This window comes from Myodes glareolus, chromosome 6, assembly GCF_982192425.1.
Source record: "Myodes glareolus chromosome 6, mMyoGla1.1, whole genome shotgun sequence".
Lineage (NCBI taxonomy): Eukaryota > Metazoa > Chordata > Mammalia > Rodentia > Cricetidae > Myodes > Myodes glareolus.
Genome location: NC_142031.1, coordinates 73,803,627 through 73,821,344, shown reverse-complemented (window position 1 = coordinate 73,821,344; position 17,718 = coordinate 73,803,627). Strand labels below are relative to the sequence as shown.

Below are 17,718 nucleotides of genomic sequence, written 5' to 3'. Positions count from 1 at the left end.
GCACAACCCCCTCCAGGTGGGTCTGGACAACCCCCTCCTTGGTATTTAGGTAAAAGGTCAAGAATGTGCCACTCAGCTTAGCCTTATTTGAACTGACCAATGAAATGAAAGCTTTTCTGCTTCTGTACCCGCGCTTTTGCTCCCCTATAAAAACCCCTCATCCCCAACCTGCAGGCGCGCAAGCTCTTCGAGAGACTTGTCGCCCAGGTACCTGCGTATCCACCAATAAACCTTCTGCTGTTTGCATCCGGCTGCGTGTTTTCGACTGGTCTCTGGGCACGGGGTCCTTCCCGAGGGAAGACGCCCACGAGGGAGCCTTTCATTTGGTGCATGGGCCGGGAATTGAGGCCCCTGTCCCAGAGACCGCCGAACCACCGCTGGGAGGTGAGGTAAGCTGGCCAGCATTCCATGTTCTATGTCATATGTGTCATATGTTCTGTATTTGTCGTCTTTTGCATCTGATTGTTGCGCTGCGAATCTGAATCTGTACGACTCAGCTGTGCCGATCTGTATCTGGCGGGCCTCGGAAGGAGCTGACGGGCTTGGAAACTTCCCCCCCCCCCCCCGCACCCCGGGAGACGTCCTGAGGGAGTCTGGGAGCTCGATTTTTTTTTTGGGCTCATCTGTTTGAACCCACGACCAAAGTCGGACTATTGTCCGATGGAGGGGTACGAGGTTCGTCTGTTTGAACCCACGACCAGTGTAGGACGTTTGTCCGAGGCGTTGGGGTTCGTCTGGGAGGCGGGGTTTCCGGAGCCCCTCTGTAACCTCCATTTGCGCAGCGTGTTTGATTGTCGGCCGGTTCGTCTTATTGTGCATGTGGTTTGTCTGTTTGTTTACTGAAACACCAGCAGGGGGCAGTCTCTACTACAGATAGGCACCTGAGAGAGTTTGGCCTATGATCCACCCCCAGCACGGCAGCGTGCGCGGGGGCTGGGGAAATGGGCCCCCGGGGCCCGGATGCCGGCCGTTCGACGGCCGCTAATGCCACTGCCCACCGCGGACCCAGCTCCCGGGCGCCCAGGCCTTAACGAGCGGCCAGGAACCATGAGAGCCGGTAGCCTGCCTGGCCTCCCCGCCGCGGAGAGCGAGGTTTGCCGTCGAGCCCAGGGCAAGCAGCAGAGTCCCCGCCCACAACCGCCCGCCCTCGGCCTGCGAGCCATCGCGGGCGGGACTCCAATGGGGGAGGAGGCAATGGCCCCGCCCCGCCCCTGCCGCCCCGGGCCAGGAGAGCTCCGCTGCACGCTACCATTGTTTTGCGGGACCGAGGACTCTGGCTATGGTCGCGGCCTGGCACTCCTCTGTGGCCCCGTGCGCTTGCACGCCCACCGCCGCCTTCCAATGTCTTTCTCCCCGCGCGGCCCCGAAGGCGCCCCCCCCTCGCCGTCTGCGGGCTGCGGGCCCTGATGAATAACTCGGGGCTGGTCACACCCATGAAGCAGCTTAAAGTTTTTGGGTTGTTTGATGTTTTTGTCCGTCCATGTAAGGCCTTTGTCCTGACTTAGACTTAATGACTTCTTGACTTTGATATTATGTTCACTTACAAGACTTTAGAGATATGGCCATAAACATAAGGGTATATTAAAAAAAAAAAAAAGAAGAGAGAAAAAAAGAGTCAGCCTCAGCCCCAAGCACGTGGATGGCTGGGCTGGATAATTGCTATGACTCAAAGATGTTAACAATCTTTTTTCCTCAATGAGCTGGGAGCTGTGCGTCTCAAACCTTTGGTCAAAGCTGGCCAAGGCTTAACTCCTGTGATGAACTCTTTCAGATCCTATGGGTTATAAATGATATAAATATCTGTCATCATTTATAGAGGCTGGTCACAAATTATTGTCGGTTAATGTAAAAAATTTTGCTGGTCTCAAATGTTTCGTACTGGTACAGGATTTTATGTACTGTTATTGTTTAAAAATTATCATTGGTTAATGTTTCATTTTTTTTTAAGAAAGAGCCTATTGTTGATCTAAGATGTTTCACACTGGTATAGGATTTTATATGCTGTTCTTGTTTAAAATATAGCCATATATCCCCACTGGAAAAAAAAACCACAAGAAAGACTTTGGTAAGAGTTTTATGCTGTCTAAAAAGCAAGAGAAATTTTTGCTGTGTTGTCTAAAAGCAAGGGAAATTTTGGTTAAAAAATATGTAAACAGATGGGCCTTATCTAGGTCCCCATGTATGTTTTTAAGGTCCAACTTAAAGCAGGTAAGGAGCAGCTGACAGTCCATCACCGCAGGGCTCTGCTATCTATGTTTCTTGAGCATTTAAAGGAGGCTTACAGGCATTATACTCCCCATAGACCCTCAGAGGTTGTCTTGGCAGAAGGAGGTCTATGGTACCTATGGCCTTTATAGGACAGTCAGCATCAGATATTATGGTTAAAAAGGTTGCAGAATTTGATTAAGGAGGCAGAGAAAATGTTTCATAAGCGAGAGACGGAGAAAGAAAAGCATAAGAGAGAGAGAGAGAGAGAGAGAGAGAGAGAGAGAGAGAGAGAGAGAGGGAGGCAGAAGAAAGAGGACTGGAGGGATCACAGACAAAAGAGAAATTTGATAGAATTTTGGCCGCAATGGTAGGAGAGAAAGGAAAGATAGGAACTAGACAGATAGGGAACCTGGGCAACAGAAGACCAAAAAAAAAAAAATGAAGATGGACAGGCACCCCTTGGACAAAGAACGATGTGCTTATTGCAAAGAAAAAGGACATTGGGCAAGAGAATGCCCAAAGAAGAAAGGAAGGGACTCTAAGGTACTGGTCCTAGAAGAAGATGATTAGAGGGGACGGGGCTCGCGCTCCCTCCCCTGCGCCTAGGGTAACCCTGACTATGGAGGGGACCCCTATGGATTTTCTAGTGGACATAGGGGCTGAGCACTCTGTGCTGTAACAACCATTGGGAAAGCTAAAAAATAAAAAGACTATAGTAATTGGAGCAACTGGACAGAAACAATATCTGTGGACCACCTCACGAACTGTAGATTTGGGGAGAGGACAAGTGACTCATTCCTTCCTGGTTATCCCCGAGTGTCCCATCTTTATTAGAAAGAGACTTGCTAACAAAGCTGAAGGCCCAGATCCGGTTTACTCAAACCAGGCTGGAGATGATTAAAGCCTTTGTTGACTGAACCAGTGACCTCCGCTCCCCCTGCTGTCCTCCATCCCGCTACCCTGCTGCCTGAGACTGATGACACCTCGTCTACTCATCAATGCGCTGAGAAACTGGCACCAGATCTGAAGGATCAGCCTTGGCCTGAAAGTCCGAGCTGGTGTACGGATGGCAGCTGTTTCGTGATCGAAGGTAAGCGGAAGGCGGGGACAGCAGTGGTGGATGGGAAGCAAATGGCTTGGGCATAGCCTCCCTGAAGGACGTTGGCACAAAAAGCCGGACTTGCGGCTTTGATACCAGCTCTACGAGTGGCAGAGGAAAAAGTCTCAGCCAGTATCTACTCTGACAACAGGTATGCGTTTGTTACTGCCCATATTCATGGAGCGATATACAGACTGTTAACATCTGCAAAAAAAGGACATATACTTGTCCAAGACACCAAAAAGCTTGGGATGCTGTGGCTGAAGGAAATCAGATGACAGACTCTCTGTCTTGGCAGAAGAAGTAGTCAGAAACTGCAAGGCCTGTGCTATGATTAATGCAGGACACTCCATATATGCTCCTGGGAAGAGGCTCAGGGGCGATTGGCCTGGAGCCTACTGGAAAGTATATTTTACAGAAATTAAGCCAGCCAGATATGGCAACAAGTACTTATTAGTTTTTATAGATACCTTTTCAGGCTGGATAAAAGCTTTTCCTACCAGGACTGAGACAGCCAATACGGTGGCTAAGAAGATCAAAGAAGAAATCTTCCCAAGGTTTGAGATACCCAAGGTAATTGGATCTGATAATGGACCTGCATTTGTTGCCCAGGTAAGTCAGGGACTGGCCGCCCAATTGGGGATTGATTGAAAATTACATTGTGCTTACCGACCCCAGAGTCAGGACAGGTAGAAAGGATAAATAGAATTCTAAAAGAGACCTGCGGAAATGACTGGACAGCCCTCCTTCCCTTTTGCCCTGTTCCAGGTTTGGAATACCCCAGGGGCGATTTAAACTCATCCCCTATGAGATCCTATGTGGAGAACTACCACTGCTCACTGAGTTGGATAAAATGTGTAATCCTGATGTTATTCTTTCTAGACCTTTATTTTCCCTGTCTAAAGGTCCTTGAAATGGAGAGACATCAGATCTGAAAACAACTGAAAGAAGTATGCATCTCTGCCTGGATCCACGCCCCCCACATGAAGCGAGCTCCTGAACTACCCAAACTACAGTATCCGAGGCTTTTGACAAAGCTACCAGTCAAAAGGCTTGGGTTTAGAGGACTAATCATAGACAGACTTTTACTGAGGTTATGTAATGAGACTCTAAAGGGCCCTAAGACTCCTGACACTTGGTACTTGGTTCCTGGTTTAGATAGATGATGGGTTTGTAGTACAGGTTTGATGCCTTACATGTCAATGTTAATTTTTGATGTTACCAAAGATTACTATGTGCTTGCACAACTGGTATGAGTTTGACAGGCACCCATCTCGCTTTCGACGAGAACCTATTTCTCTGACACTAGCAGTAATCCTGGGCCTTAGAGAAGCTGCCGGTGTTGGGACAGGTACCGCTGCCCTAATGCAGGCCCCTCAGTACTTCAATGTATTAAGATTTGAGGGCTTTAGAACAATCTGGTTCCAAACTCGAAGAGTCATTGACTTCCCTCTCAAAATGGTCTTACAGAAGGGGATTAGATTTGTTATTCTTAAAGGATGGAGGATTATGCGAATAGATCTCCCTGGATGACTATTTTGATATCCTCCCTTATGGGACCACTCCTAATTTTGCTTCTGCTACTGATGTTAACTTTATTAGAAAAAGAACAAGTGCTGTTCAGATTTTGATGTTACACCCCCAATACAGTGCTTTAAGGTCAAGAAGATACTGAAATCTAGTTCTATGATTAGAACTAGGCACTAGAAAAAAAAATGAGGGAATGAAGGACCCCAACTTCATTGGGGTCACAGTTAAAACTGTGGTTTTAACTTTAACCACAGTTATAACGCTCTGCAAAGGTTTTCAGATAGCAAGCTTCATTAAAGGCTGGGATGCTGAGCAAAGACACCTGAGCAAAGACAGCCTTATCTGGCTGCGAGACAGGATGGATTGGTCATAGGAACAAAGAAAGAGAAGATTGCGAGGCCTGAGTCACGTAGAAAGCGAGGCTCGTCACAAGTCAGGGGCTGTGCAAATCGCCAGCCAAGCTAGGAAGGCAGGAAGAGATAAGAAAAACAGGTAGCACAACCCCCTCCAGGTGGGTCTGGACAACCCCCTCCTTGGTATTTAGGTAAAAGGTCAAGAATGTGCCACTCAGCTTAGCCTTATTTGAACTGACCAATGAAATGAAAGCTTTTCTGCTTCTGTACCCGCGCTTTTGCTCCCCTATAAAAACCCCTCATCCCCAACCTGCAGGCGCGCAAGCTCTTCGAGAGACTTGTCGCCCAGGTACCTGCGTATCCACCAATAAACCTTCTGCTGTTTGCATCCGGCTGCGTGTTTTCGACTGGTCTCTGGGCACAGGGTCCTTCCCGAGGAAAGACGCCCACGAGGGAGCCTTTCACACTAGGTAGGGTTAGGGCCAAGATTCAGATGCTGGTCATGTGGAAAGCTGTTGTGCTGAAACTTAAAATTTACGCTGTACTCCTTACACTTACGTCATTTAGAAAATGCGCAGCAGCAGTCTATTAGCATGCATTCTAAAACTTTCCTATTACAGATATCTTTTGGTAAATTTGTTTTCGAATATTCTTTTTAAAATGTAATTATAATAGATTTATCTTTAAAACTTTAATTTAATGTATTCAAATAACCTCTTTTTGAAGAAAAAGAGCTCTTTACATTGCGTTTAATTAGCATAGCAATTGGAGTGAAGAGCTTTGCTGACTAGAGATCTTTCTACATCTCTTGGATGAGTTCCTTCATTTGTGTCTTAACCTTCCCTTAGACTCATTTCTCGAAAGGTCCTTATACATTTGAAGAAAGAACTATTCTGTTTTATTATTTCATGAATCAAAACTCTTCTATGACTTATATATAATACAATAAAGTGAAAACTATTTTATAAAGTAGTTTAAGGAATAAGTGTCATTATTCCTAGTGTAGAGTTAAAGAATTTTCTGTAACAGTAGGGTCCATATATGAAATTCTGACAAAGAAAAATCGAAATTGGAAATGATATCCATTGTCACCTACATAATGAATCTTCCTGCTTCTAAAGTATTGAATTATTTAGACAAGGTCTCACTAAGTTATTCTAGTATGGCCTCAACTTCATTTTGTGAGTTTAGCTCAAACTCATAGCCATTCTCCTGCCTCAGTCTCTCCAGTATTAAGATTATACGTATGGACATCATACCTGTGTTTTGATAATTCTAATGAAACTGGAAACAAAAGATCCTTGGTCAAAACAACTTACTTTATGTAGGCAATGATTTTTTTTTTCTATTAAGATTTAGCCTCACAACATAACCAGTGATGGACTATTCCTGTGTAAAGCTTTGATCTTGAAAACATCATCTGAGTCCATGCCTAAATCAAGTTGCAGGACTGCTCTGGGTTTAACACAGTCATTTCAAGGACATGTTCAGTTACACCCAGACAACATTTTTGTTTTGAAGCCGTGGTAGTTTGATTTGCTTAGCTGCACATAACTGCAATCTCTGTAAAAACTTTGAAGCTCCTGAATGAGAGGTGGAGCACTACCTACAGACATTTAATATATTAACTGTCTAAGACTTCAAAGGAAGTGTGAGTAACTCAACGACACCCAATTGCTCCAGGGACAGGGAAAAAAGGGCAGCAAACACAATTCATATGCCTAATTTTTTTCCCAGAGCAATTCAATGACAATAATAAGTGAGCAATTGCTTTTCTAAAACTCATTTAAAAAATGCTTTTAAGTTTGAGTTTCCTTTTAACACTCGCTTAACTTCCCATGCCAGTCTCTACCTCTCAGCAGCAATGATTTCTCTGTCTTAGGTGCTTACTGAATTTGGCTGGTATTCTGTCCTAGTCCTAACCTTTCCTTCCTCCACTTTTCCTAGTATTCCTACCCATCCAAGCCCTTCTCGCTGGATTTGCCTCTCTACCCATCACGTGCCAAGTCATTTTTACAAATACTGCTTTCAGTACCTGACTCTCGTATAACACTTAGACCCACTAACGTGTAGCTTACTCGTTTCAAACTCTGACTCTCGATCAATCATTAATTAATTATCCTTTCTGACGTGGCTAAGGACTTGGCCAATGTAGGAGGGATCAATGACTTTGTGGTTACATCTGTACAGAACTTTAATTAATCAGCTGTGAATTTAAAATTTGTCATATACTATATGCCATACCTTATAAATCCAAGGTGTCACACCTTACTGTTTCTTAAAAATTATAAAATTTTTAAGAAATAAACTATAAGATTACAAAATACTGTTTTCAACTTGCCTTTGCTTCCTGTTTATTAGGATTAAAGGCATGAACTACCACACCAGGCAAAAATGTTTTTTATGTTCCTTTTATTTATGTAAGTTTAAATCTCTAAGAACTGAAAATTTAAATCATTTTGGACTATCTACCTCAAGAAGCTTAAAAGGAATCATCCCCTAATTCTATTAAAATGGACAGACTGGAGAGGTTTGTAGGACAGTAACTCAGACAGGGAAAAGAGGACAGCGGGAAAATGTTTGAAATTAATGACAAAATAGTGAAAAGCAGAGGAAATAGTAATGCTGGAGAATCTGGAGGCCGGAGGTTCCCACCTAAACACTACCAGAAGGAGCAAGGACTGTGCAAGGCACTCTGTGCTATGTGCTAGACAGAGTTGCTCATGCCAACCAAGCAAAGAGTACGGAGCAGTGAATAATGGAAAAGAAATGAGTACAGAAGGTTCCTGTATCTCTTGTCCATGTGTCCTATAAAACACTTGGGACACTGACTCTTATATTAGTAACTCTTGCGTTATTGCTTAAAAGGGAAACACAGGACCTCATTCCTATAAGCACTGAGTTCACACATGTTCATTTAAAGGGGAATATGATATAGGAATGAATATTTACATTGGTATATAATTTGATTTATTGATACAAATTTAAAGTCAGTTTTTTATATGTATATTTCTAATCTTGTTTAAGGTATTGTGCTTATACAACTCATTTAAAAATGAAATCTATAATTGAGAAATACAAGTTAATAGGTAGCCATGTATAATAATCAAACTTTTAGTCATGTTAGTTAGGTTTTCTAGACATACAAAGAAATATTTCAGTTAGGTATATAATCTTCAACATTCCCATGACCTACAGAATATGGAACTTAAAACTACAGAATATGGAACTTTAATAACTTAGACTTTTCTAACAATGACACACACCTGCTTCTGGCAGAACCAACTACTTCAGAGACGTTGATAGGCATTGAAGAAACTTATTATGGAATTTGCTTCAATGTGACAAGGCTAGCCATCTTGGCAAGAAGCTGCTCTTGCCTGGACAGGTTGATGGTATGCTGTATAAACTGGACATGCAGAAAACACAGCAAAATGACTGGTGAACTTGGCTAAAGAAAATGAGACAGTCTTTCAGGGTTCCTGCTTCATGAAAGAGTCTGCCAGACATTCCACAGGACAGAAAAGAAAGTGACTGAGAATCTGCCAATATAGGAAAAGCAATCTTTCAAATTTCCTGCTTCATGGAAAATTCTGCCAGACACTATGGCCCTGTAGGCTGAAGATGGATACCCCAACATTACAGAAGAACTTTGGGTGACTATTAAGGCAGTGAGATTTCTCTGTCAATTCTAGAGTTTTGGAATTTGCTTACAACAAAGCACTTCTTATTTAGTTAGGTAATATTATGGGGTCTTTGATGGAGTTGAAAACAAATAGCTATAATTTCCCTTTGTTATGATAAAAGATAAATTAGATATAAAATTTTAGACTCATAAAGAATTATAACTGTGATTTTCCTTTGATACCTGTTTTGTTATATGTAATTTTACTCTGTTAAAGTTAAAACCTTCCTTTTTATTTAGACAGAAAAGGGCAGATGATGTGGGATACCCATATGTATTCTGTGATATGTTTTATTACAATTGGTTGATGAAGAAGCTGTTTTGTTGATGGCAGGGCAGAATAGAGCTAGGCAGAAAAACTAAACAGAATGCTGGGAGAAAGAAGGCAGAGTCAGGCAGATGCCATGTAGCTGCTGAAAAAGACAAATGCCAGAACTGTACCTGTAGGCCAAAGCCTTGTGATGATACACAAATTGATAGAAATGGATTATTTTAAGATGTAAGAGCTAGTTATAAATATGCTTGAGTCATTGCCCAAGCACTATTGTAACTAACATAGTGTTGTGTGATTATTCAGGTCTGGGTGGCCAGGAAACTAATGAGTATTCTCCATTTACACCATGAGAAGCCACATTGTTTATTATAGATTGTTAATTTGTTAACACTGAACTCTTGGCAAACAGTACCATACATAGCTCAAGCCTGAACCCAGCTATTCTCTTGGAGAAGCATAGCGATGCACACACACATACACATACACACACACACACACACTCATGTATATACACACACAAATGTGTGCATCTGCATGATTCATAAACTGTTGATGCAATGCTTATTTGGAGCTTGAGACTGGAAAGTGAACAAGAGAAGTGGTTTTGTTTGATCTCAGCATCTCAGCAAGGAACTGGAGCTGTGAAAAGGCATTTATTTTATAGCTATAGCATTAATTTTGAATTTACAAGTAAATTATTGTGAGTAGTCAATTTTAAATGAATTATTATTAAATAAGAAAGAATATGTACACTACTATTTGCAACAGTCTCTCAAAATGAATTCACCCTTTTATAAAAAACAAACTAAAACAAAAAATCAATAACCAAATAAGTTTATATCCTTTTAACCAAACCAAACCCAACCCAACCCAACCAACCAACAACAACAATACGTGATATAGGGCTGGAGATGGCTCAGAGGTTAAAAACACATACTGCTCTCGAAGAGAACCCATGTTCAATTTCAAGCATCTATGTCATGTGACTCACAACCAACTGTAACTACAGTTTCCAGGGTTCAGACATTTCTGTTCTCTGTGGATAACTGCATTCACATGCACAGTCTCTCACATAGAAATATATGCATATTGATCATATTTAAACATGGCACAAATGAACTTTCTGTGAGTGAGTTAGAACCACTAACATTGAACTAATCTCTCTTCAAGTGGTAGAAAGCTATATAGCTTTACTTAGGGGCTTCTGGCAGTAGGACCATTATCTATCTCTGGTGCATAAACTAGCTTGTTGGAGTCCACTCCGTATGGTGGGATGCCGTGATAGGCCTTAATGCAGGGAATAGGGGCTTGGTCCTGCCCCAACTTAATGTGCCAGGCTTTGTTGACTCTCTGTGAGTGGCCTTACCCTTTGGATGGAGTGAATGGTGTGTGGGTTTTGGGGAGCAGCTCGAAGAGGGGGAAGATGGATGAGAGAGAAAACTGTGGTTGGAATGTAAAATGAAATTTAAAAAACTAATCAAAAAGAAGAAAGAAAAAAGTAAGGAAAAGCCTTGAGAATAATGTAGCCAGCAAAGATACAAGTAAATTAATAATAAAAACATAAACCCAGAGGCTGAGAGAAAAAAGTCATTAAAATGTATCTTAATCCTCTGTTCTGACATAAAAACAATCTATAAAGATAAAGGGGCAAACATATTCATATATTTTTATCATTTACCATAAAGTTTAGCAAAGACATAAAAACATATTCACTGTTGCAATTTTGGAGATATGTGCTAGTAACATTCTACATGGGTAGGGATTTGTTCATGTGTGAGTAGAGGTGTAGGAGGATAGGGAAATGCCTTTGTGGGTCCTACACTGCATAGAATAGGTGGCCTTGCAACAAAGGAACTTAGAAATGTATTGTAACTCCATTCACAAGTAGTGCGGATGTGGGTGACATACTCAGTTTGCATTTACATCATAGGGAGAAAATGAATGAAACAAAATAATACACTGACTAAAAGTAAATGCAGGTGCAAATAGAGCTAGAAATGAAATATTATACAACCACTAAAATTATAGTTAAAGTTCACAGATATCAGTGGAATAATATCCTTAAAGTGATTAAGAAAAATAGTGTACAAGGAATGTACATATAATAAGAATCTGACTGTATCTATTGAAGGGAATCAAAGTCCTTGCTGTAAGTATAAATTTGTGCTGATTCATCAAAATGCCAAGAAAGACACATTATTTGTTTCCAGAGAAGGAAATTGTCTCTGAGCATCAGTGGCAGGTAGTTTTTCTTTTAAAGCCCTAACATTTTAAATGATATGGATCTAGACACATATTCCAAAATAAAATAAAACTTAAAAACTAGAAATGTTATTTTTTCTGACAGTGATGATCGGCATGAGAGATGCAGAAGGCAGGAAACTCATTCTCCTATGTGAAAAGCTTAGACAAATGAGATCTTTTACCTTTATGTCACACACATGCTTGCACAGTCTGAATTGTCATTTGCTCTACATTTCTGGTCTGACAAATTGTTATTCATCTTTCAAGATTCTCATGGAAACTCTGAATCAGTGTTTACCCTAGCTTTTTGCAAAGTTAGTTCTATCCTCCACTATAACTTTTTTTTAAAATGTACTTAGTCCTAAGCCTGCCTCCTGGATTGCATATTAGTTTTTCTTTCTTTCTTTTTTTTTTTTTTTTAAGATAGTCTCTGAATGTAAAGCTACTGGTGGTGGAAATAGCTCCCTTTAGCATTGACATGGTCAGATCAGTCTCTCCCAAAGAAGTCAGCACGCCCTTAGAACCGAGGTCAGAGGAATCCTGGCACTGTGGCTTCTAAGAATAGCTGGTTGAGAAACAGGTAGCACCAGGCAGGTTCTACAGTACACAGTAAGTTAAGGAGAGAATGGGTTAGCCTGGATTCCCCTTGCCAATCCCTCACTGTTGCTCAGGTCGACTATGGGATAGACATCTACACAAAAGAGGTGTTGCTATGAAAATGTATCCAAGTAAAAGACAACAGAGAATTCTCAAAGGAAGAATCATGCACAAAGATGCTGTGTGTTTATGAACGAACAAGAAAACATTAAATTATTATGAGAATTTAAGATTGCAATCAAAGACAAGGATCAAAGTAAGAATAAAATTGTTGAAACTGATTGTCAACACATCAAGGGCAAAGCAAAGTAACTCCTTTAACTAAGTCTGAACAGACTCCAACTACCTACCAGCAATGATAGGCCACTGGCCTGCACAGTTTCTCTACTGAGGGTCAGAAATTCTGGGCCCTAACCATGTCAGTGTTCCTTCTTCTACTCCCCACTAATTGCTGGTTTCTGTCCAAAGACTGTATAAAATGTATAAAATTCACCATGATGTTTCTTAATAATGAACCCTCTTCTGTTTCTACTATTCATTACACAGTTTAATGAATAGTATTGCATTTTCTTCACTTGCATTTCTTCACTCAGCTTTTCAGGTGAATGTGCAAAACAGCTGTCTATTTTCTTCCCATGACACTTTACAGCTTTGCTCTATCTTCCACCCCACCCCCATTCCAAGTTTTTCTTTTGTCTGTGGTGTTCCTGCTGATTAGAATGACTTTCTGTGCTTTGTCTGATAAACAACCCAAAGAACATCTCCTTCAAGACCCTGCTCAGGACAAGCTCTGTCAACAACATTCCCAGAATCACACTCTAGCTCTGTAAAACAACAGAGAGTGGCTCCCATTTCCCAAGGTGGCAACGTGTAAATGGCTTGACTCTGCCATGATTGTATCCCGCTTAGGGTGTCTCCTCTCTGTTCTTCCCTTGTACCAACCCAGAAGGGGTAAAAATAAAAAAAGATCAGACATCTGCATGGCCATTGTCTCATTAGTGTCTAGGAGAATATCAAGGATATGTCAGACACTAGATATAAGCTTACTAAAAAATAAGAACAAAAGAGGGAAAAATTCAAAATCTTTAAATTTGGCCTTTCATATGGACTTCAGTGATGACCTTGCTGATACCCTTTGTGGAAACGTCATTAAATACTCTAGTAACAGATTACTTGGTATCAGTCTCAAAACTACAGCATTCTTGGGTACCATACTGATACAATTCTATTTCCTCTGTCATATTGAGCTTTATCCATTAAAAGTATCTGTTATGGGATAAGTTGTGTCATGGCAAAATGAGGTTATGAGGGTGAGCCCTAATCCAAAGTGCCTGTTGTCCTTCCCATACCAAAGTCAGGGCACATATGCAGAGGGGCAATGCTAAGGAGCATGAGGAAATCACAGACAGAAGGCTAGGCAGTATTGCAAAGAGCTCTCAGAGTGAAGTTAGTCTGTTAGTACATTGGTATGGTACGTGTGGACTACAGACTGTGAGGAAGGACATTTCCAGTGTTGAAGGAAGTCACATTGGTTAGTGAACCTCTAGCAAACTACTACTGCACTCCATTGTCCTGGGACCCAGTTTAAAATGTCACACTCTCTGGATCCCAGTTCCCAGCTATTACAGTTCTGACAATCTTCCTCTAAGTAACTCTTACTCATTTGGCTTTATGTCCCACAACCACTAGAGTCTTAGAGGGCACCTCTTACCTCATAAGCAGAGCAATTATTTCCCATGTCTCTCCAACTGTGGAATATCCCTAGCACATGTCCTGAACATGCCACCTCTTTTTGGCTCATTATTTTCTAGGGTTCCTCCGAACATGTGCTTAACTGTAAACAAGCCCTATGACATCATTAATCTTCATATTGTTTGCAGTTTGGAAGGGAAGTTTAAGTATTTGCTATATGCCAGCTTAGTATGTAATAGAAAAGAAAAAAATCTAGTCATTACTATTTTATTTAAACATTTCTTGATTGCCGGACAGTGGTGGCTCATACCTTTAATCCCAGCACTTGGGAGGCAGAGAGGCGGATCTTGTGAGTTCGAGGCCAGCCTGGTCTACAAGAACTAGTTCCAGGACAGGCTTCAAAGCTAGAGAGAAACCTTGTTTTGAAAAAAAAAATCCTGAATATCAAGCCTCCCCAGGTACTTTTGGAGGCTTACTGTGATATAATCTTATTAATTTGTTTTATTTTCTTAATATGTTGAGATATCAATATATTCTCATTTCTTTCATGCCCAAATGGAGTCTAAAAGGATTAAATAATATTTATGTAAAATGTGAGCATAATAGAGCTCAGATAAACTTAATCTATCTGTTCTGTGATTTCTCCCAGTGGATTCATCCCTACATTATAAGGTCCAAACCTAACAAGCTTTGTTAATGAAATCTCTGATTATTCCAGACAGAAATACCAGAAATATTTTAACTTTATTATTCATTATTCCAGTTTATATTTTATGCCCCTTTACACTCACTATCAATTTTATAGATGACTTAATACTTTTTAAATGCCGTGGTTGGAACTTAATGTGTCCCTTGATGCTGATTTATCCAGTATGTTGTCCTACATGCTGTGTTCAGAAGGGGAATGATCAGACAGTGTGGGCTCTGCTTCATCATTGGATTAATCCTGTGATGGATGTTTCTTCGGTGGCATCATTGCAAGGGAAAGAAACTTTTTTTTATTGATTTTTATTGAGCTCTTCATTTTTCTTTGCTCCCCTCTCCGCCTCTCTTCTCCCCACCCCCTTCAACCGTCCCCAAGGTCCCCATGCTCCCAGTTTACTCAGGAGATTGTAAGGGAAAGAAACTTTTCAAGTTGGGGCCTGATGGGAGGAAATACTTGATGTTAACTGTTCATACATTTTGTTATAATAATCTGTTAACAGATTTTGTTGTACAACCTTGAAGATCACAGAAGGATATTTTCCTGGAGGCTATACCTCATCCCAAGTCTCTTTCTGATCCTCCCTGCTTCCTACCCATCACGAGATGAGCAGATTTCCTCCGCCTCCTGCTCCCAAACATGATTCTCAGCTCCCCTCAGGCCTAGAGCTCATGGACTGACAGCTCTGGAGCAAGGAGACCATCAAACCCTTCATGCTCTACGGTTCTTTTTCTCAGACATTTCGCCACAGATCCAAACGGTGAATTAACACCTGAAGCAAAGGGCAGACTATAAAATAGGATATGTTTTTCTATTAAAGAAAAGTCTAGTCTTCAGTGTGAATTCATTATTTGCTAAAGCAAAGGTCAAAGTTATCTTTTGCTTAAATTAACATAGAAAAATCTATGTTAAAATGAAACTGGTATTAGTAGTCCAGCATTTAACAATTCGTATTCTGTTTCAAAATCCTTGATAGGCACAAAATTATCTAATATCAAAGGACACACGGGTTTAAAGAGTTAATGGAATAAAACTAGAAAAATGAAGGAAAAAAAAGACCAATTAAAGCCCATAAAACTAAAAAGAGTATGTGAACATATGTAATGATGTGAGCAATACTATCATAAAGTGAGATTAAACATTTAACTAAAATGAAAAAAAAAGGCAAGATATTTTGCACGTCAATAACAAATATTTTAGGGTACAGAAAGGCCATTTGAATCACTACAATCTCAAAAAGTTTTAGTTTTCCTAAACTTTATTGCAGCTAGCCACGTTAAGAGATACAAGTAGCATTTGCAGACATGGCATCACACTCTGCTGAGAGACCATCACTTTGCAGAGTTTCAGAGTCTTAATTGTTTGTCTTGGTTCAGATCCCCAGAGCACTAGTTGAGCTGTGGTGTGTTTTCTGGAATCATTTTGCTTTGGCAACCAGAGTCTGATTGTAGCAATTCTTTTCTCAGAAATATAATTTTAACTTGCAGTAACGACATCGACAACATGAAAGGATTAGCTGCACACTTGTGAACTCATTCCTAAACTAATTAGATACGGTCAGGTCAACAGCACTTTGAAAACACATACGTATTTCTGAAACTTGTCCTGGCCATATGCCTAAAGATAAAAGTATAGACATTCCTGTAATTAGCTGGGCAATATGGGGTAAATGAGATGAGCAAGCAAATCCCTCTGCCTCCTACATTAGTGCTAATGAGAGTGTGCAGCTAATGTTCCCTCTCTTCCTCTCGGTTTCATGTCCTCTGTGGGGTCCATTTCAAAGTATTTGCTTTTGTACCATGTCCCACCAAGGATAATACCTACTTACCTCACTTATGAAGGATTTGGCTGTGGCAGGATTCATAACAAGGATGGCTCTCCTAAGAGTGTCTCGATAGCGATTCAACTCCTCTATCCTCATGGTGTCAAAGAGGGTGGTGATCATTTTATTGATGTTGTTTTCCACCTTTTGAAGGGCAACATCCATTCCTTGCTGAGATACTTTGTCCAAAAACTCCTGTATCCCACGGATATCTAGAAACATCATAACACAGGAGAAAAAAAATCACTTCTGAGCAGTTTATTGTTCAATAAGGCATACATTCTCAGATTTATTTATGATTTGACTTAATTAATATTTTTACATGGAAAAACATAGGAGTTAATGCAAAGGGATTTATTTCTATTTACTTATCATTGTAAATTAATTAGTGGACTGTGTTGGTACATGGCAGAGAGGGGTGTAAAAGAGGTTCATTTCAATAAAGCATGACAAGTTTCTTCAGCATTAAAGAGGAATAAACAGAAACAGTCTAGACATTAATTCCTTCTCTTAATCTTTGGTACTGAATCGCATGGTTTCCATGGTGGAAATGGGTTATATCTAGTAATCAATTTTAACATATCTTGGTAAACGAATTTACGGTTACCTCTTCAGAAGGAAAAGTGTTACAGTAGCAATTGGAGACATATTAAGGGAAAACTATTTCCTCTTGCCCAAATGAATGAAATCTACCTCTGGCCTGGGTAGAGACCTAATATACCTAGCTACAGAAAACATAATTTAGTTGGGCAACTTGTCTGAGAGATCAACCTAAGGAAGGCAGGTTCACGTAGTGCCATAAGAAAGAGATGAGAGGAATAATTATCCCCTTAATGAGATAATGTAGTTTCCTCTCCAGAGTCCCTGTGTGTGGTACAGTCACTACAGGGCTTCCAGGACCCTGTTCCATCTCTCCACCTTTCAGCTTCAGGAGGGATAACTTCATTTTTCTTTGTTTCTTACTCTTTCTTTTTGATGTTAGGCAGAGCCTAAGTATATTTTCCCTGGTACTTTGGACTATTTGACTCCTTTCCTTTTTTATGTAGGTGTTTGCAGAAGCTTCACACATCACTCAATGGCATGGCCACCCTGTATTTTCCGTTACATAGCCCTCCTCTCTGCAGATGCTCAAATTTACAGCTTCCCCTCTCTGGAACTTTTTTTTTTCCAGTTTTAATAAAATTGTCTTTGTACATCAAAAATAAACAAAACACACTCCATTAATTTTCCTCAACTTTCTTATATCATAGAAACCATTCTTCTCATTTATCATAATCCATAATCACAAAATGAGTTACTATCATTACTGTAAAGAAAATATATTAGATCAATTAGCAGGAAGATCATAATTAAAATGTGACATTAAAGAGGGAAATAATGTCTTTCATGACAAATGAATTTGAATAACATTTCTCAAAAACAGATAAAACTGCCATTAAATCAACATTCATGATATAAGTAGAATATTCTGAGATGTTTTCTTCCAAGCCACTCAATGCTTACATACAACA

The 17,718-nt window shown here is 40.5% G+C and overlaps 1 protein-coding gene across 4 annotated transcripts in view; it reads right to left on the bottom strand.

Moving 5' to 3' along the window:
* Nucleotides 1-17,718, bottom strand: part of Grid2 (glutamate ionotropic receptor delta type subunit 2) — a 1,407,776-nt gene that overhangs the window by 694,567 nt on the left and 695,491 nt on the right. For all 4 annotated transcript variants that reach the window (XM_048416269.3, XM_087907267.1, XM_048416268.3 and 1 more), the window contains exon 4: nucleotides 16,214-16,419. In XM_048416269.3, the coding sequence (XP_048272226.1) occupies nucleotides 16,214-16,419 (206 nt within the window). The remainder of the gene's footprint in view (nucleotides 1-16,213; nucleotides 16,420-17,718) is intronic.